General features: G+C 39.9%; 1 protein-coding gene and 1 long non-coding RNA gene across 6 annotated transcripts in view; one reads left to right on the top strand and one right to left on the bottom strand.

Moving 5' to 3' along the window:
- The window catches only part of CA10 (carbonic anhydrase 10), a 192,750-nt gene that overhangs the window by 25,665 nt on the left and 140,247 nt on the right, over window positions 1–26,838 (bottom strand). For both annotated transcript variants that reach the window (XM_061455427.1, XM_061455426.1), the window contains one exon: window positions 17,991–18,176. In XM_061455427.1, coding sequence (XP_061311411.1) covers window positions 17,991–18,176 — 186 coding nt within the window. The remainder of the gene's footprint in view (window positions 1–17,990; window positions 18,177–26,838) is intronic.
- The window catches only part of LOC133270333 (uncharacterized), a 195,832-nt gene that overhangs the window by 96,470 nt on the left and 72,524 nt on the right, over window positions 1–26,838 (top strand). The gene's annotated exons all lie outside the window — the stretch shown is intronic.

Here is a 26,838-nt window from a genome sequence, read left to right as displayed (position 1 = left end):
TGCTACCCAGCTGTGACATTCCTCACTGCACATTTCACAGAGAAGCAAAATGGTCCTTAAATAGACCCTAGCTTCCTTTCGCAGTGGTGTTCAGAGGTTAGCGAATATATTTCTGCTGCTTTTCCAAGGCCATCATAGTGGGAAAGGGCAGCACTGCTACTCTGCTGTCTACATTGCTCTGAGGATGTCACAGGTTGCTCTTGCAAGTGTTTCTGAAGGCACAGGAAGATCAGTTCAGGTGCTCTGCCCTTTTCTTTGTGCTGCCAAACTGCATCTTAGCATTGCTTTTTTTAGCTTTGATGTTCTGTAATTAGAATCACTACATTTTAGAAATGCAAAAGATCCCAAATGCTGCATTAACTCAACTGTGTTTAAAAAAAAATATTCTATAGCCTTTTACCATACAAGGAGCGCAACATTAATGTACAGCTTACATGTACAGAGGGATGCTGCAATTTAGCTGCATTGATGCTGTGGCTGAAGAAAACCTCCACAACCTTCTGAATTACTTGTTTGATTCACCCTGTTTGATCTCTCCTTGTGTCTAATCAGATGAGAAAGTAGAAAGGGAGGCAAAAAAAAGACTGTATGGGCAAGCAAACCTCATGGATGCACAACCTGCTTTTCTGTTCCCATTTCTGACCTTCGGAGCGTGTTCTGCAATTTGTTAGCAAAGTTTATTCTGTATTATCTGAAGCACTACAAAGGACATGGACTGTACAAAAAAGGGGCAATGCAAGAACTGCCTTTAACACAGAACATAGCTGGGAGAACAGGCACATGCTAAGTCTGCTCATACTCTGAGCAGTGATGTGAAAGTAATGTATTTGTACTTCTGATTAATGATTTGATATCCTGATTGTCTTGGCTACAAGTTCTAAGTTTTTAGCAAGGAACAACAGAAGAGATCTCATTTTTTAGCATCTTTTATGCTCCTGCTGTATTTTACAAGTGAAGCATTCTGTACTCGGTAGTAGAGGAACACCGTGGAGGTGGGCCTGGCATCTGGCAACCACCACAAATTCTCCTGACATCAGGGGGACAAGTTATGATGCAGGCCTAGAAGGTCAGCAGTAGCTTGGTCACAGCTCTCTGCAATTTTATTCCCTCATCACACTTACACTGTTCTCAGCCAGCTGAATGTCTGGTGAAAACCCAGTTTCAAAATGGATAAAAATAGATCTACTTTGACAATGTAATTCCGACTATTTAAAAAGGCCCAGATAAAATACTGTGGTCCCTTTGATTCAATTACAGGTCACTGTTGCAGAGTAGATGAGACAATAGTGATCCTATTGAACTGCTCAATTGCTGAAGATTCTGCAGTATCAGCTTGTATTTTCCAGGAATTCTGTTTCAACATGGTACTTTTGACAATACAGGTCCATCCATATTACAAAACCAAGCTCTAATCTCAGTACAGACAAAACTTTAGAGCAAACAAAGGTAAGAATGAGGATGCTGCTGCCACAACACACTCATCTGCAGCCAATGAGCCAAACAGACCAAAGACAGGGGCAACCAGCAACTCAGGCACCCGTTTCCTTCTGCTTCCTCTGCTGTTAATAACAAATGGGGAGAAGGGTAAAACTACCAGCAGCAATTAAAGCAAAAAAGCCTTTAGCAATTTCCCAGTACAATCTACCAAAGCACGAGCTGCTCGCATTGCTTCAGAATAGGAGGAGGAAAATTTCCCATGAATCAAAATGCTGAAGACAGCCTCTTAAGCAAGGAAGTGTGTTTCGCCTAGCCAACTATTAATAGTGGATGATAGATTCAAACCAGCTCAGAATTGCTGCTGATTTTATCTCGTATCTCTACATATACATATACAGATATATTTATCTGTAGTGTAGCTCGTGCTGGGCTGACCACTCCAGAATAGCTGGCCCAGAAACTTGAAAGCTGATGCATTGCAGCAGGTCAGACTTCAGCTTCCAAAGGCCATGCTGCTCTTCTCAAGTTATTGGCAGCAGTTTTACTGTCTGCAGCTGGAGGTGTTCACGCAGCCAGAGATGGATTTCTTATTTTTACACAGTGCCACTGCTGTAAATTAGATTTCCATTATAAATTAAAATTGCAAAAGAAGCCTAGGTTGCTTTGCTGTTACCATAGTGCAGTTTGTGTTGCAGAAATTGGTAAGGCTCTGCTTTATACACAGATGAATGGTGTACGAACGTATACAAAAGAAATGTGTGCATGTTAAGGAAAATTTGCTTTATTTGCTTCATTAGCAGCAATTTGGCAAACAGTGATTCAGCTACAAATCTACTGATTAGAATCAATCAACATCTCAAAGTTTGAGGACTGTCAAAATAATTTAATGGCTCAATAAATCTGAGCCTATACATCCCAAGAAAAATTGCTTTGTATTTAGAGACATTTAAAGATATTTACCATATCGACATTCCATGAACTTTCAGGATACATCTTGTAAATTATTTTCACTGCTTCATTGACTTTTAATCTTGTCACTGCTTACAGCCCTACTGCAATTTAGAAGAAAGTACTTCCAGATTTATTTAGCTTGGTGTATTTATTATACTACAGTCCTCTCTCTTCAGTATTGTTTTTATCTGCCTCTCTTGCTGTATTTACATTAGAAGTTTGGAACTTTAAAAGGTTGTTGGTGAGAGAGACAGGTTCAGGTATAGCTGATAAAAGATTTTCTGGGTGGCAGAATATTGTGTGTGTATGATGGGAAAGTCATGATTGTCCTTTAATATAGTTGGATATTGCAGCCTGCACAGTGCAGTGTGTACTGGGGTGATTAAGCGTCGCTTTAGAAACAACGACAAAACCAGCCTATTTGAGATACCAAGATCTCCGTGACTTTGAAATCACCATGAAATCTCATGTTCTGGTCTTCACTGCTGTCCTCATTGACTCGGCCTCTCTGTCTCAGTCTACCCATCTGTAAAACCAGCAACATAATTATACTTCGAGGTAATTGATAGTTAATGGGGAACGTGTTAATGACTGTAAAGCATTTGACAAAAAGGGCTGTCATTAGTGTCTGTTGTGAGCAGCTATCAGCAGTGAGGGGATGATGTGACCGCTTCCAAACACTGGCCATGTCTGAATTAGGCTTTTGGCTCAGGCTCAACTCTAAACAAAACAATGGTCTAAAAGGAGACAGATGGTCTCTTCCAGCTCTTTATTACACTTTTATTTTCCTTTTCACAATCACTAAAGGGCAGATTTTCAGCTGAGAGGACAGCTCAGTAATTCTGTTGGGTTTCCAGAATTCCCTTTTTTTAGTTTTTATTTTAAATGATGTGCATCTTTAAATTTAATAACGGTTGTTCACTTTGAGTTATAAGCTGCCACTTTCAGAGCAGAAAATAAGGCATACAATCTAGCAGTGCACAGGTGAAATCGATCTGCTTCAAGCTGCCCAAAGATTGTCTGATGTTCCCAACCAAATATCAATGAGTTTACAAGATCATTTGAAAGATGGATGGCATTCACAAACTGATGTGGTTTTGGGTGCTACTAAAGAAGACTGGGGCTTTTAAAACATTCTGTTTTCACTCTAATCGCTTTATAATTCCTACGGTCTTAGCGATTTCAAGACACTTTATTTAGTAATACTTTATATACATCAAATAAAAATGAATGTGAAATTCCTATATACGATCACAGTGCAGCCAGAACTTTTTAAATTCAGACAGATTTAAAGATTTTGAACCCTAAGGATTGCATCCTCCTTTCCTTGTGCTGTGACCCACTGTACTGTGCTTCTGACAGTAACAACTGCACCGTAAACACACACCCCACCTTATTTTACATTTGTAGGCATGCCCATGGTTTCACTTATATCAACAGGGCTGTTAATGTATTATGAGACTGGGGGGTAGACCCCAAATGTGCTGCCAGAAAGCTCAGAATGCTAACAAAAGATTTCCAACTTTCTTTGAGGTATTTTTCGCCAGTGTTGAGCATATCCAAAAAGCAGGTTCGTATCTTCAAACAGGCCACAGGAAGGAGGCTTTGGAACTTCAGACACTGAATCTTTAAGTTTTATTTTTTTTTTCCCTGCCATTTTTCCTTTCATCATTTTCCTCGATTTCTGAAAGAAAATCCTATGAGAATGAAACAGGCATTCATTAGAATCTGCAATAATAAGGGTGTTTCTCCCCCGCCTGCTAATTAACTACCCCAGGGAATAGCTCTACCAGTTAGGAGGAAGCACAGCTCCTCTAGTGTACCTTTTGTGACTTGGAACAGTAGATAGGGAGGCTCTGAGCTACACATCAAACAGTGAAAATCCTCTTAACTGAATACACCCTTGGGCTTTACACAGAACAGGGCCTTACACTAATCATAAGCAGAACTAGTAGGGATGGTTTGTTTTTTTTTTTTGCTGAAACAGGGTTTTGCTAGGAAAATGCTTACGTGTCAAAACCAAAGTACCTCGTGGAGGGAACCTGACTGCAAAGAAATGTTGCTGAAACACGAGCAGACGTTATCAGAACCTCCCTGATTTCCTGCCAGTTTGTCTTGTGATTTAGCCAAGAGTCTGGAGGTGTCTTCATCACTCTACCTTACCTTACACTAATCGATTGGTTTTCCTGTGCATTTTGTTTGTGGGTACGGCAGACTGTAAAAGGGACAACCTCACCTGGAGTATTGTGTGCAGTTCTGGTGTCCTCAACATAAAAAGGACATGGAACTGTTGGAACAAGCCCAGAGGAGGCAATGAGGATGATCAGGGGACTGGAGCACCTCCCGTATGAAGACAGGCTGAGGAAGTTGGGGCTGTTCAGCCTGGAGAAGGGAAGGCTGCATGGAGACCTCAGAGCAGCCTTCCAGTGTCTGAAGGGGGGCTATAGGGATGCTGGGGAGGGACTCTTCATTAGGGACTGTAGTGATAGGACAAGGGGTAATGAGTTAAAACTTAAACAGGGGAAGTTTAGACTGGATATAAGGAGGAAATTCTTTCCTGTGAGGGTGGTGAGGCACTGGAATGGGTTGCCCAGGGAGGTTGTGAATGCTCCATCCCTGGCAGTGCTCAAGACCAGGTTGGATGAGGCCTTGGGTGATATGGTTTAGTGTGAGGTGTCCCTGCCCATGGCAGGGGGGGTGGAACTGGATGATCTTAAGGTCCTTTCCAACCCTAATTATTCTATGATTCTATGACAAAGTGGGTACCCAGAGCCCAGGAGCTTTAAGGTTCCTACAGGGAGCCTTAAACCACAACTCCTAGGGTTAGGCTGTGACTTGCAGCCTTGGATGTGCATAGAAATATTCCTGTCTGATGCCTCTTTTCTAGCACTAATGCCTAAACTAGGAATGGTCCGGGATGGACTGTAACATTTACAACCACAGCAGCATCATTCTTCCAAGCTTGTCTGTCAGCCTCCTCACTGGAAATACCTCACTATGATCACTGTTCTGAAGGTAACATGGAACAAAATGTGCCAGAATCCAGCTTAACTGGAGCAACCTTGGTGTAGTCATTTGTATTTCAGGTGAAACTGGCTCCATAGGTCAGTGCCGCAGCACTCTGCAGAAACAATCCACAATCCTCAAAGTCACCAAGTAATGCCACAATACCCAGAACTGGAACCAGAGCTCTGTCTGTTTGATTCTTTGTCTCTGAAGTATACACATGTCCTGCTAAAGGAATGTGTGGTAAAGAAGACTCTAGGTTTCACCCATGATGGATTGCTCTGCACATACTTCTTGTATTTTAAATTATGCTTTTATTGGCAGCAAGTTTTTATGATATTTTATTGACCCATCCCTGATTTTTATGTGAAGACAGCAAGTAACAAACCTATCTTCTCTCAAGGCACTTGCCAGTATCACACTGAATACTTAAGAAGTCTTTTATCCTTTTCTGAATCAGAATTCCTTATTTCAGACAACTATGCTAATTCTGTCAAATACGAGAAATAGGATAAAGGTTTGTTTCTTGCTTCTTCTGGAGAGTCTCAGCAGAACCACAGTTTGAAAGCCATACTCCTTCACTACAAATTTTAATGCAGCAGATGTACTTCATTCATAGTTTGATGGATTGAAGCAGGAGCAAGAAACTTTGTCTACAAAACCTCACCAGGGTCTTTCAAACTCGCATGGTGTCAAGCCAAAAGAAAAAGCAGGAGGTAATGAGAATTGGGTGGCTGAACTCCTGTAGCTACAGAGGCTGTAACACTGAGTCCTGCATAGGCACAAAAACTGATGGGCCTCTTGGGACCATACCTGCATGCTGTGCTTTGGACATAAAGTACTAGACTATTGGAGATACTTTAAAAGATTGATAGCTCAGTTCTTGATCATTTTGTGCTTAGATTGTCAGAGGAAACAGGAAAGAAATTGCTAAAGGTGAAAGGAGCAAAAATTCACATAACAAATATGCCAAAGTATACTGCTTGCATCGAATATGCCTTGAAAAATAGAAAAATATCTGTTTTTTAGAAATAGAATAGAAAAATATCTATTCTTTGTTCAGAGGAATTACACGTTTGAGAGAATGTGACAGCCATTTGTGATCAGCCCAACACTGAAGGTTAAGCAGATAAAGACTGTGTTGCCAGCTGGTTCTGTCATAAGCAGAATTTCCAGGGACTAGATGGCAGTAGCATGGTCATATTTTGATAAGAAAGAGTAAATAAAATTTGAGATGATGGAAAGAGATGGACAGTAATGGAATTTGCCTTTCTAGCTAAAATCAGAACTCCCTTTGCCTTTGATAGTGCTTTCAGAGTAATAACTTGTATATGGTGCTTTTCTAATGTGCCGATGGCAAATTGTCAGTTAGAAAATGTTTTCATGGCAGTTTCATTAAAAACAACCACCAAAACTGCTGCAAAATGACTGAACAGAATGAATGAATTTCGACTGAGTTTTAAACCAGCCAATCTAGGCAGGTGTATGCAGTGATGTCCACCTAGTTTATACAGAGATAAGAGTGCAGACAGGTAAAGGTGGGATATTAAAAGATAAATGGAAAGAAAATGGACTTTGAGAAACATGGTTTAACCTTGTCAACTGTAATTCTCCACGGTGCTAATGCTGATGCTATTGTGCCTGGTGTTGCACACTTGCTATTTTAATGGTAGTTATGCCTGAAAAACTGCTCTAATTGTAATAATTCTAGAAAGACATGAAATGATATCAAAACTGTAAGTTTCCCCTGTTTGTGAAATATCCTAATGTATTACCTATCAAGATTTTGTCTAAAGAAAACAAGATTTAGGAGTATTTCCTTCTCAGTCTTTACTAAAGTATCAGTTACCTAGAGGGTGAAAATAAAATAGCTCAAATTTGAAGTATTTTGCCTTTCTGGGAGGCAGTGTATGCCTGTGTCCTTCTAATTAAGGAAAGGTCTACAGCAGTGATGGAAGGTCAGGTCCGTATGCTAAATGAAAACTGTACCTGTGACCTCCCTGAAAATGTAATAACAAGGCAGCTACAACTGGCACAATTTAGTTGGCTTTTACTAAAATACTAAAATGTCTCCTAAGAAACTATTAAGCAGAAGGTAAGGGACAAAGATCTAACAAAGGAGTACCTGAAGCTACAGAAATAACCTGAAGGTCAGAGAGCTACTGTTGAGGGTTTGCAGCTGCCACTGTGTATTAGGAAACAGTCAGGGAGGAGGGAGACTTCTGTGCCAGAGCTCCTCCTGGGCTAATTCAGACCTATGAGTATGTGGTCCCACATCACAGATCCCAAGTCACGGTGACCAGAGCATCGGTACAGGATGTGGAAGGACCTTCCTGCTATCTTGGCTGCCTCCTTTGCCTGATTTGCATGCGGGTATGAGCCAGGAACTCTGCCTCCCACAGAAGGGCTGTACCAACAAGTTTAGACCATTCAAAATCAGGGTCTCATATGCTGTCTGAAGCTCTTCTATTTGTACAGAATAACATAAAAATTACTGAAGAAGACTGCTCCAGAGTGAATCCCCATGCTCTTGGGAGGGCTGTCCTTGCTCTCAGGGCTAGCTGGATCTGACTCCACTTAGGCATTAAACAAGTAATGAAGCATGCAAGTGCCTGAGGAACTTCACTGTGTGTGCTGGTGATGGATCAGTATCTTGAAGGTGCTGTATCTCATCTGCTATTAACTCTGGATGCTCCTTTTTACGGTCTGATTGCCAGCATTCATCCTCCAGCACACAGGCAGTGTACCAGAGCCCAGAGAGACTGGGCTGAGAGGGTATTGTGCTTTTTTGCAGTCTGATGCCCCTGGTTAGGATATAAATAACAAACCACACTGTTTAATCTCAGACAAAAGTCCATTGCCTTCATGAGAGTTTTGTCCAGGGTGATGTTTACAGTAATTGCTCATTATTGTTTTGGTACATTGCAAAATAATGAATATTCACATATGCTTGCTTTTTATTTCCTTTTGTGATTGTCCATTTGCAAGAGCTTTTGTGTAAGTAGTGAGCCTGATTCCTCCGTTCTCTGCAACGGTGCTTTGAATAGGTTTGGGAACAAAGTTAAAATTTACAAGTGTAATGGAGAAATCATTACCAAGTAACACCAAACCCCGTTTCAGAATGAGCACAGGGTTTTTGGCCGCAGACGTAAATTACTCTTTAATTAAAGAAGAATCATCGGGTAGCAAGTCAAGTCACCCCAAGCAAATGATAATAATATGGAACGAGGCAAAGTGAATACGTGGTAAGTGACACTGGAGGTTTAGTGCTGAATGTTTCAGACTCCCAGTGGTTTAAAAGAGCAAATCCTACAGCTGCTACTCTAAGCAGAAAAATTCCACCTTATTGCTTTATGATGCTGGATTTTAAAATGGAGGCACCGAAGGGATTTAGATTATAGTCGGTGACAGACTGTGCTCTCAGTACACTGACACTCTCACTTCTCCCTCCCCCCCGAAAGAGAACAGTTGGTAACTGAAAAGTAAACATGGGCAAAAAATATATTTATTACTGAAGGGATCTGTTTCACTCAGTACCTAAGAGATTCAGTATTTATCATTCCTTGCAGCAGCTATTTTGCTGTGTCACATGCTACATTAATATAAGCTGACATTGGCATGGAGCTTGCCATTTGGTTGGGCAGCTCCCACGGTTCTAATGGATGGACAGTTCAGAAGATTCAGGGAAGTAGTTTACCAAGGCGGAAAGTTTTCTGGCAAGGAGCACCCACATATGTGTAGATGATGAAAAAGAAGGGAAAAAAACCCAAGCCCCCTAAAAACCTTCCTGCAGAGTTTCTTAAATTTCAGTCTATAGCACCCAGCATCTATGGAGCTTGTATCAGAGTCTCCAGAAGGCAATAAGCAGAAGCAAAATATGCTGAGCTCGTACCGAGCACTTAGAATTTCCTGTGCAGAATCTGGGAAGAATAATGTGCTTCAGTAAAGCACTGAGAAATCTAGGGAATCTGGATGCTTTCAGACTTAGGTGATAAAAAAGCAAACATGTGCTTATCATTTGTGATTCCTCCTGTAACTCACTTGAAAGCAGAAGTCCAGTTGCTTGTCAGTGGCAGTAATGAAGGAGAACTTCAGTGCCATGCAGCAGCTGGTACCGTAACTCCAACAGCTTTTCATTCACACCCTTAAACATTATATGCAGGATTTTAATTCTTTATAGTACTCAGTTAATAATCTACAGAAACTGGGTGATTTCTACATTGTTTGTTGTCTGAAATGTTAATGAATTCAGTTGTTCCACAAGACAATGGTTTTTGTTTCAGGCAATTTTACCAGAGCTAAATAATCAGAAGGATTTTATAGTAAAATAATTCTGTAAAGGTCCTTCATTTATTTGATGTGACAGGAAGCATTTTTTTACGTGCAATGACTTTACAAATACCTCAGGAACCTGATACAATGAGGAAGTGCAAGCCTGAAACAAAGAGCAAAATCCTGCTCTTGGGTACCTGAAATTCAGTCTCAAATTTTAGAAGTGGTTCAACACTTGTTCTAAAGCATCATTCAAACTCCAGATGGTATCTAATGATCGCTTGGGATTATAAAATCAAATGACTGTTCCTTTCAATTATATGTTATTGTTAGTCTTTCTTGTAAAAGAAGTAAAGCCGTAATTCTCCTCCCCACATATCTTAGTTGGAATTCTCCAAAGAGCCATAGCTGTATGTCTAGGTCCAATCCTGATTCCCCTTTGGTGCATTTACTAAACTTCTAAGGTTTATCTATTGAGAGAAACATCCTATTACAATTTGCTTTAAATAAAACCATTATTTTTTTCCAGTTTTATCTGTGCTATCATAAAATGCACACTCGCACCTACAGTATGAACTGTAAATTCTTCCCCTTGCAAAAAAAACAAACAAGTCAAACCCCTCATTTGTATTTCCATTGCTAATCAAGCTGTAGAAAGGTGGAAAAAATAACGTGGATGGTATTTATGATATGAGAAGCTGATTATACACGAAGTAAAATTCTTTATCGCTGATATAAAGTCTGGACATTATATAACTTGATTTGTGTAATTAAGGTTTTTTCCTAAGGGAAAGATAAAATAGGCTATTTCTAGAATCTAATTTTCCTTTAAAAATGGCTGTATGACTACAAGAGCACTAAAAGTAAAACTGCGACTGTATGAATACCCTGGTGCTGCCTCGCCATGCAGCCGTTCCCATAAAAATGTTTTTTAGTTGCCGTGTATTTCTTCTATTTATGTATTTATGATCAGTGATTTATAGCTGCTGCACCTTCACTTGAATCTATAACTTCTCCTGGCTATCGAGTTTTGGGATTTCTTATTTAACAAGCGTATATTACCCGTGACTTCGAGACGACTGCCTAGCCAAAAAAATACAGGCAGGAACATAAGTTAAAAGTCAACTATTTCCACTTCAAAAGTGTTAAAGATGAAACTGCTTTTGAAGGTCACTAAGGATTAAGATGCATTTTTAGCACGTAGCCCGTGTAGGAAGTTTACTGCGTTTTGATGTAAAATACAGCACAAAAATTTCTGTTCCATATTCCTGGAAAGTTAATCTTTCTTGTGGTTTCCAATACAGCAGTTCAAAAGGAGAGGCTTCCTTGATAAGAAACATGGATCGCATTTTAAATATTGCCCATTTGCTGCTTACAAAATATCCGGATGTCAGCACATTATTCTGACTGGTACTTTACAATTGTTATGGCTGCCATGTAGCCATGGATGTTAAGACGGTTCAGTTACTGCCTGGCTTTCCCATCTTCAGCTGTTGGTTTCCAGGAATCACTCTGTCGTCTCCTCTCTCCACAATGCAGTCCATAATTCATGTAAGTGCATATAATGCTGAAAATCTGCCACAAAAACCCCAACCCAAAACCCTACAAAAAGCTGATGGAACATGAAATAAGGTAAATGGAATTGGGTACAGCAATTAGTTTGCATTTTTATCTGCAGACCTGATTTTTTACCCATCAGCGAAGTAACAGTTAAATGTGCCTAACTCGGATGCTTTGAGTTGTTTAAGAAATACAAGTACACAAGGGGCAGAACCAAATAATATGAGAAATCTGGGAAATAAACCCTGGCATTCTGATTTTCAGTATTAGATTTTAGAAAATTACTTGCAATATCTCATGAAACCTGAAGATATTTCATATTTTGCAGCTTCTCCCTTTATATATCCCTATGTAGCCACTGGGGGATTATTTGTTCAGTCACTACATGCCCCAAACTTTTCTGTCCTTCATTTCCATTGTAACGACTCAGGCAGAGGCAGAAGGCTGGTACTGAGCAAACCTGCAGGGCTGCAGCAAAGTGGCTGCCCTGCAAGCTAGTTAATTGTTGTGTATTACCTCCTGCAGTGGTTCTGGAACAATCTGATACATGTATGACAGCAAAATACACAGTAAATTAAAGCATTACCTCTTATCTCCCTATGGCATTTCTACTCTGCTATTGTCACCTACTATTTAATTGCTGCTGCAGGTACAGCAGTTGTATTAGCCTGAGCACCTTAATGACTCTTTAGTCAACAAAACTCTTGCTTATAATCTTGATCAATCATATTTTTCTCTGGCAAGTATTTTGGAAACATTTAAACATTTTTAGTAAGTTTGACATTACAAAGTAATACAGGTTTTGGGGATTGGACTAGATGATCTTTTGAGATCCCTTCCAGTCTCTGGCATACTGTGATACTGTTATACTGTGTTTCCATGTACACCTCCCTGCAAGCTTTGCTGCTGGATTATCTCAGCAGAGAGCTTCCTTGGACAATGCTTTTGTTTTTTCCTATGGACCATGCTTTTCAATCCAAAGAGCTCTGCTGCCCATAGGGAGAGGCAGCCATTTCATTTCCATGTCATTTTAGAGAGGAGACAGAGCAGGCAGCCTGCTACTAAAACATATCACCATTAAAGCGCCTCATTTCCTTATAAAACCAACATAGAGTGGAAAGGCATTTCCCCATGGATGATTCAGAGCTCTTAAATTACCAGATGAGAGTCAGGTGTGAATATCTCTCAGTCTGTGCTAATAAACTGTTCAATCCTTTTTTCTGTTATATTAAGCAGCAATAAAACCCCATTTAGCTTAAAATATAAAATTGATTTTGGTTTAGAACAACACAATAAGCATGTGTTGATGAGTAAGTGTCTTTCGGACTTTAGCTCTGCTTTCTGTGGATATGGATATAAAATTCTGGGTGAAGCCACCTGTAAACTTGAGGGTGGACAGAGATGCATTCATGCAACTAATGCACATGTTCATCTCCCACTGATTTGGAATTACTTGTGTGAATCATCTCCTTATAATGACAATACCACTACCTCTTCCTGATTTATATTCTGTTCCTATAGCCATTTAATTCATTATCCTATTGACTTTCTCCTCTGAAGCTGAACATTAATCTGAAGGTTATAGAGATTTTACTAAACCACCCATTCATTAGACATGTGTTCCCTCATCTGGTACTTTCCTCAGAGGCTTATTTTTCAGCATTAATAAGCACTGGAGTACAGTAAACTTAACTTCTCGCTAAAATACTTACAAGTGACCTGCATAATTTCCAACAAAGTCTCCAAAATATAATCCTGAAAGACCTGCATTTCAAACTTCCTTTGGCAAGTTGTTGCAGGAGTGCCAGCATTACAGTGCATAGCATGGGCTGGCTATCAGCTACCTCTGCTTTGGCATTGTAACCACCTGTAGGAATGTGCTTATGAAAGAAGCAGGAGGATCCTGTCCTCTGCTCAGCGGCAGAGCTAGCTGCTGTAACGCTCCTTTCCTGAGGAAGAGGGAGGACTATGTGCTAGCACAATTCAATGGAAAGCCATGTTAGCCTCACAAATCCTTGTACCTGTAGTGAAAAGAACAAGAAAACCATACCTGGAAGAGGAATTTAAAGATTTAGTATGTGTAGGGAACTGTGCAGAGAAAACAAGGGCTTTTGTGCTGAACTGACCCGCAGGTTAGGAAAGCAGGTTGGAGTCCTGAGCCAAACATCACCTGGGAGTGGAGCTGAAGGCTGTCTTGTTGCTATGTCTTCTGGCACCCTGATTTGCCATGACGTGTTCTGTTTTGCCAACATAACTGAAGTCCTAGTACATGCACAGTGCTCCATTCCAGTGAAAATGGGGTTTGTTTGTTGGTTTGGTTTTTTGTACTAGTAATACCAGCACTAGGATCTGGGGGGAAGCTATGTGGAACCGTGCAGGCCAGTCAGAGGTGTACAGGTCTCAGTGACAGAGCCGCTGCTTCTGATTTAACAATTCAGACTAATTCTGCAGCAGGCTGGATTAAATTACTCCAGCTGGCTGGATGCTTCTCATAGGCTGTCTATGTGACAGGCCTGCTTCTAAAAATATCCCAAGTTGGATTTGCAACACTGATCTCTCTGATCAGTAATCCTTTACTATCGCTAGAAGCTCCCCACTCACATAGAATATGCCTGCAGTCCAAGAAACCGCAGTAGTAGAAGGATGGTGTTTCAGACTTTCCAGCTTCCCCCTTTGATTTTCACTTTCTTGTACTTTATTAGGTTTTCTTAGTGGCTTTAAGTAAATCTCAGTTCCAAAATGTGTGGTACAGCTTGCAATATGTATTCATTTATCTAGACACTCTCCTGCTTTTCATTTTACTTCTTATGCAGCAGATGAAATGGATGTGTGTTTATAATCTCTGTTTCCAAAGGTTGAATTGGTGGGCAGAGAAGAAGAAATCTATTTTTTCATGCATTGTGGACCATGGTCTCTTGTTTCAAAGTCTTCAGTCACTGAGTTAGTGAAAAGTAACTCCAAATAATTAAGCTCCTTGACTTCCTGCCTTTGCACTGATAAGGCTGCTGCAGTGCACAGCCATAAAGTGGTTGCAGGTCTCCCGCAGCACATTTCTCATTTTTTTCTGCTTAGGAAAAGAAAATGGTACAGATTTTTATGGCTTTGCCACGTGGTAAAGTTAAAGGGTCCCATTTTCATCAGGAACCTTTTGGAGGTTGTTACCCTTTTCTTTTAACAAGGTAGACTGCCTGAACAGCGGAACTCTGGTAATTTCCGCTGTATTTTGTAGTGCTGCTGTCTGAAAGGAAAGATGGTCTTTCTCATTAAATGATATGAACTCTGAAGCATTTAAAGCTGTTTTCCATAGAGACATTTGGCAGCAGACACATATGACTGGTCTTAGTTGGAGACTTTGCTTGAGCAGAGATTTTCTTTTAATCATTATAATACAGTAGGATGCTTATAAACAGAGGAGGGAATTAAACACACTCAAGTATGTATCAGAGGGACAAGGGAATGCTCAATTTATTTATTTAATCACTCCAAAGCCTGCCTTTCTCTACATGTTAGCAGTGCCAAACATACCGATGATAATCTGATACACACTTTTAAAGCCCTTACACTGAAACTGTCCAAGCATTAGTTCAGTTATTCTGCCTACCAAAGTGATAATTAGGGGCTGAAAGGTAACCAGATTATTGTGGAGATCTCTCTTGACAGTCTTTAACACCTAGTTAAACGTTAGAGCCTGGCAATTAGAACCCCTCTCGGTATCATTCAGACCACAGTATGTGTTGAAACAATTTACTGTTTCTAGATTGTTTTTCATGTGATGGTCCCACTCCAGGGCACTCTGGTGCTCTGAGTGCCTGCCCTTGCACAGAACATCTTCACTAGGCAAAAGAAGGCCCTAAGAGCAAACTTCTTGCTTGGTATGGATGTTAGGTGGGATTTCCAGATGTGCAAAGAACATTGCAGCTGATTCAAAATACACTGAGGCTGCTTAAAAGCTTTTGCCTTATGTGTGCTTGGATTTAATTTTGGTCTGTTTGAACCAATCTAATAGTCTGCCAGTGTTGTGGGGGACAGGTACTGCTCTCTCCCCTGCCCTCTCCCCATGTTCCCCTTCTCTCTCTGCAGTGTGCTGACTTGAACATGTATTGGAGAGCCTAGTGAAAATGCGAGGACAGAAGTGGAGGGAAGGAGGAGTAGGAATAATCTGATTGTGATCTACTGGAGCAGATCACAATTCTTGGTAAACTTCATCCTTGAGAACTGTTTCCACAGCAAAACAGTGAAACCCATAGTGGGTTTGGGCAACACGAAGAGAAGCAGTAACAAGGCAGTGTCAGGGGAGTTAGTGTGCCATTAGCAGTCAAGACAATGTAATCCCTGCAATGATTTTTCTCTGGTTGCCTATGCTTGTTAAAACCCAAGGCAGCAAATACTCATTGCTATTCTTACCTGCACTAGCTAAATTAAACTAATGCACTTATGCAGTTATTTTTCTTTATCCCATCTCCTTTGACAGCATTATCCAATGCAGGACTGAACAGTAATTAGCAGCAACAGTCTTGAAAGCATACGTGACATTACAAAGACATGTATTCTATCATAAAGTCAGTGAGCTCGTTACAGTTTTCTTACTATAGTAGCTAGAACCTGCAGACATTACATCTTCCACTGCTGACAGCTGAAAATCACTTGTTTATACAGACAACACTTGTATGGGCGGGTGAATCAAGAACACACCAGCTGCAGTCCTCCTATTCAGCAGCCATCTATTCAGCATGAGTAATTTGAATCTGTGTTTGTACTCTGGAAATGACATGTGTTTTATAAGTAAGACGTAACTGTGCAGATGCAGGTTCAAATTAGTAATTAGTACTTGACCTTATTGGAACTTACCTGTCCAGCTGTCCAAAACAGCTGTCTGAAACTTTGGAAAACACATCCTCAAAGGACAGAATCCATCTTGCCACCTGAAAGGCAGGCATCAGTCTAAGCTGTTTGTCTCTGCTCTGTTGTCAAGGGAGATGTATCTCCATAGAGTGATTTGTCCTGTGCTAAGAGATGCATCTTTGGCTATCAGGAATGCTCATCTTCTGAAGATGCTAACCTCTTCCTATTCACTGCAGGAAGAATTCGGGTAACTGGATGAACCCTGCATATATGCAGATCCAGCTGTGCATGACCAACTGACTGACAGCGGCTCCACTTAGCTAGGTTTTCTGCTTTTATTACGAAAAACCTGAGGTCTCTGTTAGCAAATAACAAATACTAATAGTACTTCAAAACTCCTTCTGTCAAAACCAGAAGAGCCTAGTTAAGTATTAACATGGAATATTACAAACTAGTGCTTTACATTTCTACCTTTTATTACAGTCTACAACCGACAAATCTATCACTCTTTCAAAAAGATCTGAGATGATGCTGATCCATCATACCAAGTGCAGTGGTATGTTTCAAACAAATTTCTGCTTTCTTGGTCAGTCAGCTTTTGTTTGAATATTGCTCTTCTGTAAATCTGAATAGGAAAGCAAAGACCTTATTTACTACAGCATCCTGAACTTTCAGCTCTTAAAGGAGTTATACCTTGTATGTTCACTTATCATAGAGTTCAACAAACGCAACCAGAAGCCAGTTGTTTAATTTCATGGAAAAGCTGCTGTTATTATATATATACGTATATGATACATCTACGTAGCTTAGAAAACAAAACAAATGATTACCATCATTTGACAACTCTGCAATTCATTTCCTACTTTTAAGTAACTGCTCTTGCACAGTGCCAAAGAAAATGCCATGCATTAACTGACTCATCACCAGAGTCTGTGATAGTACAGATGGTAATTTGATTATTCATCTCCAAGAAAAGAAGTGATTTATTATGAAAAAGTATTCATTTTGGTCTTCTGAAAGAATGGTAACAGGGATACCTGGGGTGTCTTTCAAGATAATCCCCACAGTAATATACAGTTATTCTGAAGCATTATTTGCTCTGTTAAGGTTTGTGGAGTAAGGTTGCATGCTAGGTAGTTCATAGATGTGGCACGTGCTGAACAAGGATGGGTACCACAAACCTCATGCGTCTCTTCTATGGAAAAATGCTCCTACATGATAAGAATGGAAAGGGTCTGCTTTGTCTACCAGAAAGTCTGCAAACTACTACACATCTTGAAAAAAAATTCCATAAGTGAGCCTAAATATATCCAGCAAGAGTAATGGGCCATCCTGCACTAGCTATCAGGATGATAAAATGATTGTCCTTCTTGGGACAACTGCAGGCCTGTATTTAAAGTACAAAGCAAGTACCAGTTCTACCAGGGCTTAACTTGTACAGTTATCTTTATTTCTTGAGCATACCAACAGACTTCTGTGGAACCATCTCTAAAATTAATTATCATCTTATTTTTACATGAATCAAAAGCAGAATGATGCTCATTATAAAGTGTATCACACCAGTGAGCAGCAAAAATAGCACTTTTATAAGAATTTGAAGCACTATTACTGTTACTTTGTGGTTAACCTTTTGTGCTTACTGCAGATATAAAGGACCCACCCAAAGGTACTTGATTACTTTGTAAGTAGCATATATGAGAATATAGGGTGTCTATGCAGACAATACATACAACAGTTTCATTTTTAGATGTGAGTCACACAGTCTGCAGTGCAGGAGCAAAAACAAAAACGAAAGCAATTCCCTGATTTTCAGAATGGAAAAAGGGAAACAATATTTTATGAATACGAATTAGTTTGCAAATACCTTCCGGCAGAAATGGAAAGCGAGTAATTCATTTGTAACTCCAAGTAGGTTGACATACCTCCCCAGAGAAAGCCTGCCCATTGAGGAGGTGCTCTGATCCCTGGCTGTCTTCACTTCCAAAGTGTAACCGGATTTCCTCTAAGCGGTGGCTGTATGTCATCGGTCCTCCAGAGATGTTGACCAGATGCTCTTTGTCTAATCGTAGAGATACGTGTCTCCCTGTGTTATACATCGTCCCACTGACCTAAACAAAAGCATTTAAAAGAATTTGTAAATCCCAGAAACTAATTCTATGTGCTTCAAGATTTTGCTCTTTACACCCCTTCATTCAAATGTAGTGACACATCTTATTGTTGTGAGATGAAATACACAACCTGAGGTTATACTTCAACTTCTGCTTTGAGTCTGACACTGTATATTCAAATATTTAGCTAAATCTGTATGTACACATTTTAGCCAGAGGCACATGGCTACTGCAGTGAATAGGATTATTACACTTCTAAATAAGTAGGCTTTTAGAGTATTTTTTTATGCAAGGTCTGAATAATGGCTTCATTACAGAATTCCTGCACCGAAAATGGGAACATTTCAGCTGACATAAATTATTTAAGTGAGCTTGAGCAAATCTGAAATTTAACTTTTTTTCCCTTCCTTTTCATATTTATAACATTATCCAAAAGTGAAGGTGCTGCAAAGAGCACAGCTATAATTAATTATTCATAAACAGGGAGCCCTGCTCCTGCTGGAGCTGCAGGTGAAAACCGTCACTATCTTCCTCCACAAGTCTCTTTACAGTTGCGAGATATTTTCGCTATAGCAATGCAGGATTAATTCCAATCTGATCATGTATCCCTAGTTCCTACTACACCTCAAATAGCTGCGGCGCTCTTTGAGATTCATCTTATTTTTAAAAAGACTGGATGTTGTGCTTCACTGGCAAACAGATTTACAGCTGCTGGAATGACAAAGAAAATGATGGTGGAGATTTTTCACGTGGAATATAGTTCTGTCATAATTTCCACTGTCATAGGAAAAGTTCCTAATGCAAAAGGTTCCTTAATTTATGCCACTGGGAAGTGAAATATGCCACTTAAAGTGGAATTGTGATTTATTTCAAAACATTCTGCAAGGATACAAATGGTGCACTTGAATAACATTCATTTACGTTCAGAAGAGGACGTGTAGCAATAATATGCTTTGTTGCATTTCAATTTAAAATTAAAGACACAACTATTATGTATTATATCCTATGCTACATCAGTACTATAGTAATTAACATTGCTGCAGTGCCATTTTATCTGTAATACTAATCACTGAGTTTAAATGACCTGTTTTCTTGCACAGTAGCTTGTAAAAAGTTACATGGAGCAGACTGCGCGATAGAACTAAACGGATGAGATTCAACGACTTTTGTGATTGTTGTGGCTTTTAAACTTTGATCCAGATGTTCTATTTTTGGGTTTATTCCCCATTCAAAATAAGCAGTAATAATTTTCTTATGAAAAGTAATAAACACAAATATTCCTATTCAGTGCACGTAAACCACAAGGGTCTCATTTATAAATGCTCCTTAGTTTTTCTGCCTGATTTTGCATGCATAATAATTAAATACCAAGTTGAGCTTAATAGGGGGAAGAAGGTCAGTTTATTGAATTCAGTTTCAGTACACTGCATATGAATGATACAAAATTGCTAATCGTAAGTAACAAATGCAGTTTAAAAACAAATAGGGGAAAATGGTTTAAAGCCTCTTACTCATTCACATTTGGAAGCTCATGCTTCACTGAACACTCAGTTAAATTTAGCAACCATGCAAAATATTCCAAATTCATTTTCTTACTTAAATTGGTACAAATCTCAAATTAGGTTACCATTATTTTCTCTCTCAAGGTAAAAGTCACCCAAATAACTCCTAATATGAATCAAATAACTCTGTAGAGCAGTGAGGGGAAATGAGAAGAGGCAAATTCATGAGCAGGAGTACATTTGTCTTCCTTATTTCCCCCTTCATAAAAATGCAGTGCTTGTAATGAGATTGTCTTGGCTCTTTTGAATTTCCCTGCGTAGCTGCAGATGAAGAACACCAGTAACGAACTGAGGTAGCTGACACACTTCATTTCTGAGCTGCAGGGAGGGATGAACACTTCAAGGGAGACTATAAAAAGCCTCCTGCTTGGGCACTCAGACTTGTCACCCGGAAGGACAAAACCCAGGATCTTCAATACAAAAAATGCAAGGTCTTGCCCTTTTATCTGTTGTTTTAGGTTTAAGTGAAGCACTAGTTTTCTTGTTGTGAATGTGTGACCAAGGGAAGAGCAGCCACATATACCAGTTGAGATTCAGGACATGCCCATGGCCATTTCTGTTCTTGAGAGTGTCAACATACACCACCATTACCAGCAGCTTTTATTGGGCATGCCTCCTAGGCTCATTTGCTTATTACAAGAAAAACAGAAGTATCTGAAGTTTGCTGTCTGCTTAGATTAGGCCTGCTTGGATGGGGCTTTAAGCAGCATGGTCTAGTGGAAGGTGTCCCTGCCTGTGGCAGGGGCTGGAACTAGATAAGCTTTAAGGTTCTTTCCAACTCAAACCATTCTATATCTGAACGAAAGACTTCCTGACTTGCCAAGATTGTGCTTGATTATGGGAATTTCCCCCATAATGCTACGCAGTTCAGGATATTGTCTGGTTTATACACAAACCCGGTACTATATCATCTCTAAAAGTGTACGTTTCAGGTATAACCATTTTCAATTGTTAGGACATGGTATCACGTAAGTGCTTCTGTTTGTGAGCTCCAGGTCCACAAAGGCATTATACTCAGTAGGAAAGTGTCATGCAAAAAACATTGTAAGGAAAGAAAGGCTTGTCTTCCCTTGGTCTTGGCAGAAAACAATGTACTGCCTTTTAGATCTGTGTGCTACTGGAGAAAAAGAAGGTTCAGATGCAAACCTACCGATACAGGAAGTATTTTCCACATTTTATGGTACTCAGCCTTTAATGTGATGGTGCACTCTCGTTTTAGAACATCAAACTGAGTTGGTTTTGTGAAAATTGAATTGCATGTGGTCTTGTAAAAGGTCACAGGCACAGGAGTTAGTGAGGGGGTATTCTGTATTTTGTCCATCCTCCTACAAGATAAACAGTACGGAGACTGGGGTGCCTTGTGGGGAAGATGCTGGCTCTGCCTGGCACAGCCACCAATATCTGCTACTCCAGAAAGCATAGTATTTATTTTTTATACCATTCTGTGGACTGGATGAAATGTTATAGAGTAGTTTAAAAGGATAATATAAAAGGTCTGTTAAGATCTACAAACCTATTTCTTTAATGTGTCAGACTAATCTTTGGTGCTAAGTCCTTCACGCTGATGGCATTTGTGTTGCTTCTTGCTCTGCTATTAAGGAACCCTTTTGTTCTCTGTTTCTGTTTGACTTGAAAGTTATATAGATGAAAACACAGCAAACAAACTGGGGGAAAAAAGAGCACTAAATCTTGTCCTCCTGTTTTTCAAAAGGATCAGTATTCACATTTATCTTATGTACTAGAAATTAGACTGCTGTAAACATGTATTAAAATGTCAGTAAAAGCCAGTCTGAGTAAACCAGCAAAGTCCAACATGGTCAGTCATGCCACAGTTTTAGTTGATCCCATTCACCTCATACATTGAGAAACTTTTTCCAAAAGGTAATTTTACCTGTGGCAAAACCCCTAAGTAGAACAGATCATGTTGATGGGCCTCAACCTTAATTGTGAAATACTTCAACTTTGGTAGACTTTAATTAAATTATTAACATGTTCCTGATGTAGTTATTTTCTATTTAATCTCATTACTTTTAATTCTTACTTCACAGAGCTTTGTGCACATAATTCCCCAGCAGCATTATTCTTTCCCTTTATCTTGATGCAAGACAGCCACACAGGCACACATTACTAATATATTCTATGCTACGTTTCTAAGTAAGATCTGAATACTCATGTGGTATCTGTGTATAACTTGGTGGTCTGTAACTGTAATCACAAAGAAGTCCCAATTCTGCTCTTTGAAAGGTGAAACACAAGCAAACTTAACAGAAAATGCATACCTACTAAACCCATACTCTGATGCAGGTTTAGCTTGAAACTCTGCAGACCTTTCTGACCATTAGGAAAGGAAAAAAAACCTCAAACCCAAACCTGATTCCAAACCACATTTTTCTAATGAGCTTTTTTAACACCCTGCATTTGTGGAAGCATTTTTGTTGTGTCCTACTTAACTGTGTATCTTGTTCCCTTCATCTTTTATTCCACAACTAGTCCTGAACTAAGTATTTTCAGAACTTCCTTTGTGGCCTACATCTTTACATTACAGTCTGTGTTAAAATAGCCTTCAAACCCGTAAGCGCTCAAAGTGACGGAAAAAGAAGTCTGTTTCAGGGCAAAGACATGCTAGAAACAGAAGCAGAGACTACAAGAGGAAAAGAGAAGGAGCTGAGATAAATTCTTTGCCTTTCAATCCCATGCTATGTTAGCAGTTCAGTGTCAGCTTTCTTCAAGGGGTAGCGCAGGTCCTTTGCTTCATAGGGGCCTTTACAAACAGTGAAATAGTGCATTTTGGATTTATTCCACTAAGAGTGGTCTGAACATTAGTTCCAAGAACATCAGAACCTGCCACCGGAGCAGCGCTGAATGTAAGGAAGCAAGAAAATCAGTTGTGTATGGCTGCCTGCTGCAGTGTCCTTGGATCTTATCTGCAATATTGGATGTTCTTTTCTTTAGGATAAAAATAGATATAGCCCAAAGAAGGCCTAGTGCTGGTAGGGAAGCAAATCAACAAAGACTGAAGAGGGCTTTTAAGGTGCCATAGTGCCCTAGTTTTGTGTCCTGCAATAACCAGATTTTGATCATCTGCTACTTAGCTTCCATGTTTTCCTCCTGAAGTCCTGTATTCCAGCAGAACAGGAACACAGTGCTGCAGGCGCAAGGAGTGGGCACTTCAGCAGCTCCTGAACTCCTAATGCCACATACTTTGTCATCGCCTTTGGTTCCTGCTCTTCAGTATCCATGTGGCAATAGCAGTGGGTAGCGTTGGGCAAGTTTTTATCATTTAATGTTTTCTTGGTGGTGGTTCATAGTATCTCAAGCAGACCATATTCTGTGATATAAAATACCATCCTCATTGGTTTAAATGGATCGTACTGTAGTAAGTACCTTGTATCTCTCCTGTGCAAAGCAGAGACTGCTTCAGGGATTGAAAACCAAGTCTGCGTAGACTTCAGGGCAAGTTTGCAATTTGAAATCTGACTTTAGGGACTGTGACAAAGCACTGCACCAAACTAGAATTTCAAATGTAACCTGACTAAGGCTTGGCTCTCTGCAGCAGAATTACATTCCCTTATTTCAGAGCAGTGGCTATACAAGAACATTTGTTTTCCTAATATTGTGCCTATGACAGCCAGTTAGTTTTACAAGTAGTTTTATGCTGCTGTCTTAATTTTCTAGCTCTCGTTAGAGGGGACCCAAGCTGGAAACTAACATTATTTTACAGAGGTATTCTTCTAAGTTATTTAATAGTTGCTTAAAACAGGCATTTTTGGGTTTTAAAGTCTTGTTTTGAAGAGGAGATTGATCTAATCAACTAGGAGACAGTTGTTCTATAGATTTTCCAGACTTTGAGAGCTCTATCCTTATCCTAAAGTAGCCTCTCTGTGTGTACATACGTAGATAAGAATTTTTAAATGGTTTTTAAGTCACTTTTTTCTACAGAGCATTCAGTTCTGTTTAAGTGCTTTTGATGAGCATTTGTACATTTGAATAGTTATGTTTCATAATACTTTCCCCCTGCTTTTATGCTTAATTTTTTATCCTTATGCTTAACCATTGTATGGAACAGCATGTAAAGAATTTGTGGAAGCGCTGCTGGCACACCTTTATTCTCCGAATCATGTCTGCAATGCACAGCATGCTTCTTGACCTTGTAAATCACGGTCATCCATAGATTAGCCTGTAAATGTCTCGGGGACTTTAACACAGACCCATACTCAAAGTATTTCGGGCTTTATTTTTGAAGGTGATTGTAAAGCAACTTGCAGCTGTATTCCTGCAAGCTTTTCTTACTGCCAGCAGAGAGCACTGTTGACCCATCCCATGTGGCTAGTACCTATAGACCACGAGGACTTCCATAGCCAGGCAGAAAGTCAATCACTTTCTGCGTGACGCAAGTGTAAGCCATGGCTTTAGCTTCAGAAGTGACGGTTTCAGCTGTGGGACGGAATCGTGGGGTAAGTTGCATCACTCAAGCCTACAAGTGAGCACATGAGGGATGCAGGCTCAGCAGGTTGCTTGAGTGCCATCAGATAAGGAAAATACCAAAGTGCCTTTTCTGGCAAGAATCCAATAGATCTTATATTGCGTTTCTAAAACAAAAAAAGTGGAGGAGAGGGAAATAAAGATAAGGAAATACCAGAGGTCTGATACAGTGCCACTCACTGGGAGGGAGCTGCAATATAATTGCTGGGCTTTGAAGAACAACAGGGCATTATCATCAATACTTGATTAAAAAAGGTCTGTGTGAAGAATGTAAAATGTAAGAGAAGTGTAAAGATTAACATCATCTTTTCATCTTCTTAGCTGAAAAATTCTAAGAAGGAAATGATGTTAATGAGTCCAATTAACCCATTTACGTGCCTGATGTAATGTGTCATGTACCAGCATATGGCATGATGTGGGTTTTTTTCTTAAAGCACCACTTTCAGTTAAGAATCTTCCCCACTCACTACTCTGCAGCTTTGCCTGTTTACTTCCTTTAGTGACTGACCTGTAAAAACACTTGGAGCAAAGCTCATAAATGAGATATTCGGGCTTCCTGGCTAATGAGCCCAACATGTCAGTTTTCAGTGATCAAAATAATGTGTTTCAAAATGTATACGCTGTTCTGTGCCCAAAATGCACTTTTAATAGAGGGCCTACAAGGTCGTGCTTTGTCTGAGAGAATTGTATGTCACAGGATGTGAATGAATGAAACTGCTCCTAGGCCTGGTAATGCCCGCTCAGAGTCTATGCCACACACTGCACAATAAAGTGCTTTATTGTGGTCCCACTACTCCATGAATGCTGTGATTTTTGGCTGCTAGTAACTAGGAAGCCTAATCTAGATGCAGCCAAATTTACTGTGTCTGGCATTAATAACTGCTGTGCGTGTTGATGCTAGCTTCAGAGTGAAATCGTGCTGTCCTTAATCTAGAACATTGCAACTGCATTTAGTAGTTGGAATGCATTTACTAGTAGTATGTTTACTAGTAGTACATATTGTAGCAGGTGAATTTAATCCTGGAGCTTTCATTGAATTTTTATATTGAGACAGTCAAGCAGAAAAACTGGCTTCTGTGACTGGGCAAGGGATCTGCTTCCACCAGTGCTGGCTGAAGGCCTGAGGGACCAGTAAGGATTTTTAAGATGGGGACATACCTTGATGCTGAAAGCTTCCTGCATGGAGGGACCCATTATGTGCCATTTGGGGTGAAAAAAAGAAAGAATGAAGAATGTTTTGCTGTAGGAAAGCAGAGTAGATCTCAGTGTTCACCACTTCTGCCTCATAGTATCTTGAAACCTAGAGCCTGAGTATTTGCAGGCAAACTGAAGTGTGGAAGAGGAACTTGTGAGAACAAGTTACGTTGCAATGTGACCTCAAGGGACTTCATGTACAGCAAGAACCATGCAGTGTGCAGTTACCCAGCACATAAGGCAGCAACAATCGCAGGCATGTCCAGCTAGGTAAAATGGTGAAGGGATGATGTGAAGTTCCAAGTATGTAGAATGGGACTTGGTCTCCATGCTGAGACCACTGTTGGTTAGTTTCTTTTAATAAATACTATTACTTCTCCAAGCTCAGACATGGCTCGGTGAAGACCAAGGCTTTCACTGTGGTAGGTTCTGGACTGACTTTGGTTTATTAGCAGAGAACTCAAGTTCCTTGTGAAGTGTCATGTGCCGGTGTCATGCTCTAGTGTTTAAAAAGGATGTTCCAGGGCGTTCTAAGCTAACCTAGAGCTGTGGGATTGCAGAACTAAGCTCAGCAATTCAGACGCCTGTGTGTCTGTAGCCACCTTTTTACCACTGGTGACAAGTCTCATCCTGGGCTGTGACATAGTTATTAGCGTTACATGAAAGAGGGAAAAATTATATTTGCGTGCTCGTTTTAGTTGATTAACCTTAGTTTAGAATTGGGCTAAGTCAATAAGTAATTGTGAGAATAACTGGGGCTTGGAGAACTCATTACCCTAATACAGTCTAGCAGTCTTGTAACGAGATTTTAGTTTGAAGAATCTGCATTAGAAACTGTGTTAAGGATAATTCTTGTCTCTGGTAAGGGGATGGCAGAAGAGCTGCCTTTCTAAAATCAGAAGGCTTACATAAATTTTCCAAAGGTTCTAAATGGTACAGAAGGCTACAAACTTGTGAGAAAACGAGACAAATGAAAAATGACTCTTTCCATTTTTGACATGGGTTTAAAATGTAAAATGGAATATGTTAAAATCCTGAGGGTGTAATTGAGTCCTTTTATAATGAGTCATATCGAGGTGCACTGACCTTTGGTAGCTGCCTGGATTTCAGAGTTGAAATGCCAGAGGATTGCCAGTGGAGTCCACAGCAGATGGAAATTTGTAGGATGTATGTTGAAACCAGTTTGTTTCACTTTACCTACATCTGTGTATCTTTATACACTTATATCTGTATCTATCCATACAGAAATAAAATCTTTTTTTTACTAACTTTTGTGAATAGAATGAGCAAGATAAATATCTGTCCTCACACACAGGCCTAGATTAATAAATCAGCACAACCTATTGCTGTTGTGTATCCAGAGCATCAGATTGCTGTCTGAAGGAGTGAGCAGCATTCAGTTTTCTGAGCAGGCTAAAGGATGT

This window comes from Pezoporus flaviventris, unplaced genomic scaffold (genome assembly GCF_033815535.1).
Source record: "Pezoporus flaviventris isolate CSIRO_AGI_PZ_B2104156 unplaced genomic scaffold, CSIRO_AGI_Pfla_v1 ptg000020l, whole genome shotgun sequence".
Taxonomy (NCBI): Eukaryota; Metazoa; Chordata; class Aves; order Psittaciformes; family Psittacidae; genus Pezoporus; species Pezoporus flaviventris.
Note: the sequence above shows the minus strand (reverse complement) of the source record. Positions and strands in the feature narration are given on the sequence as shown.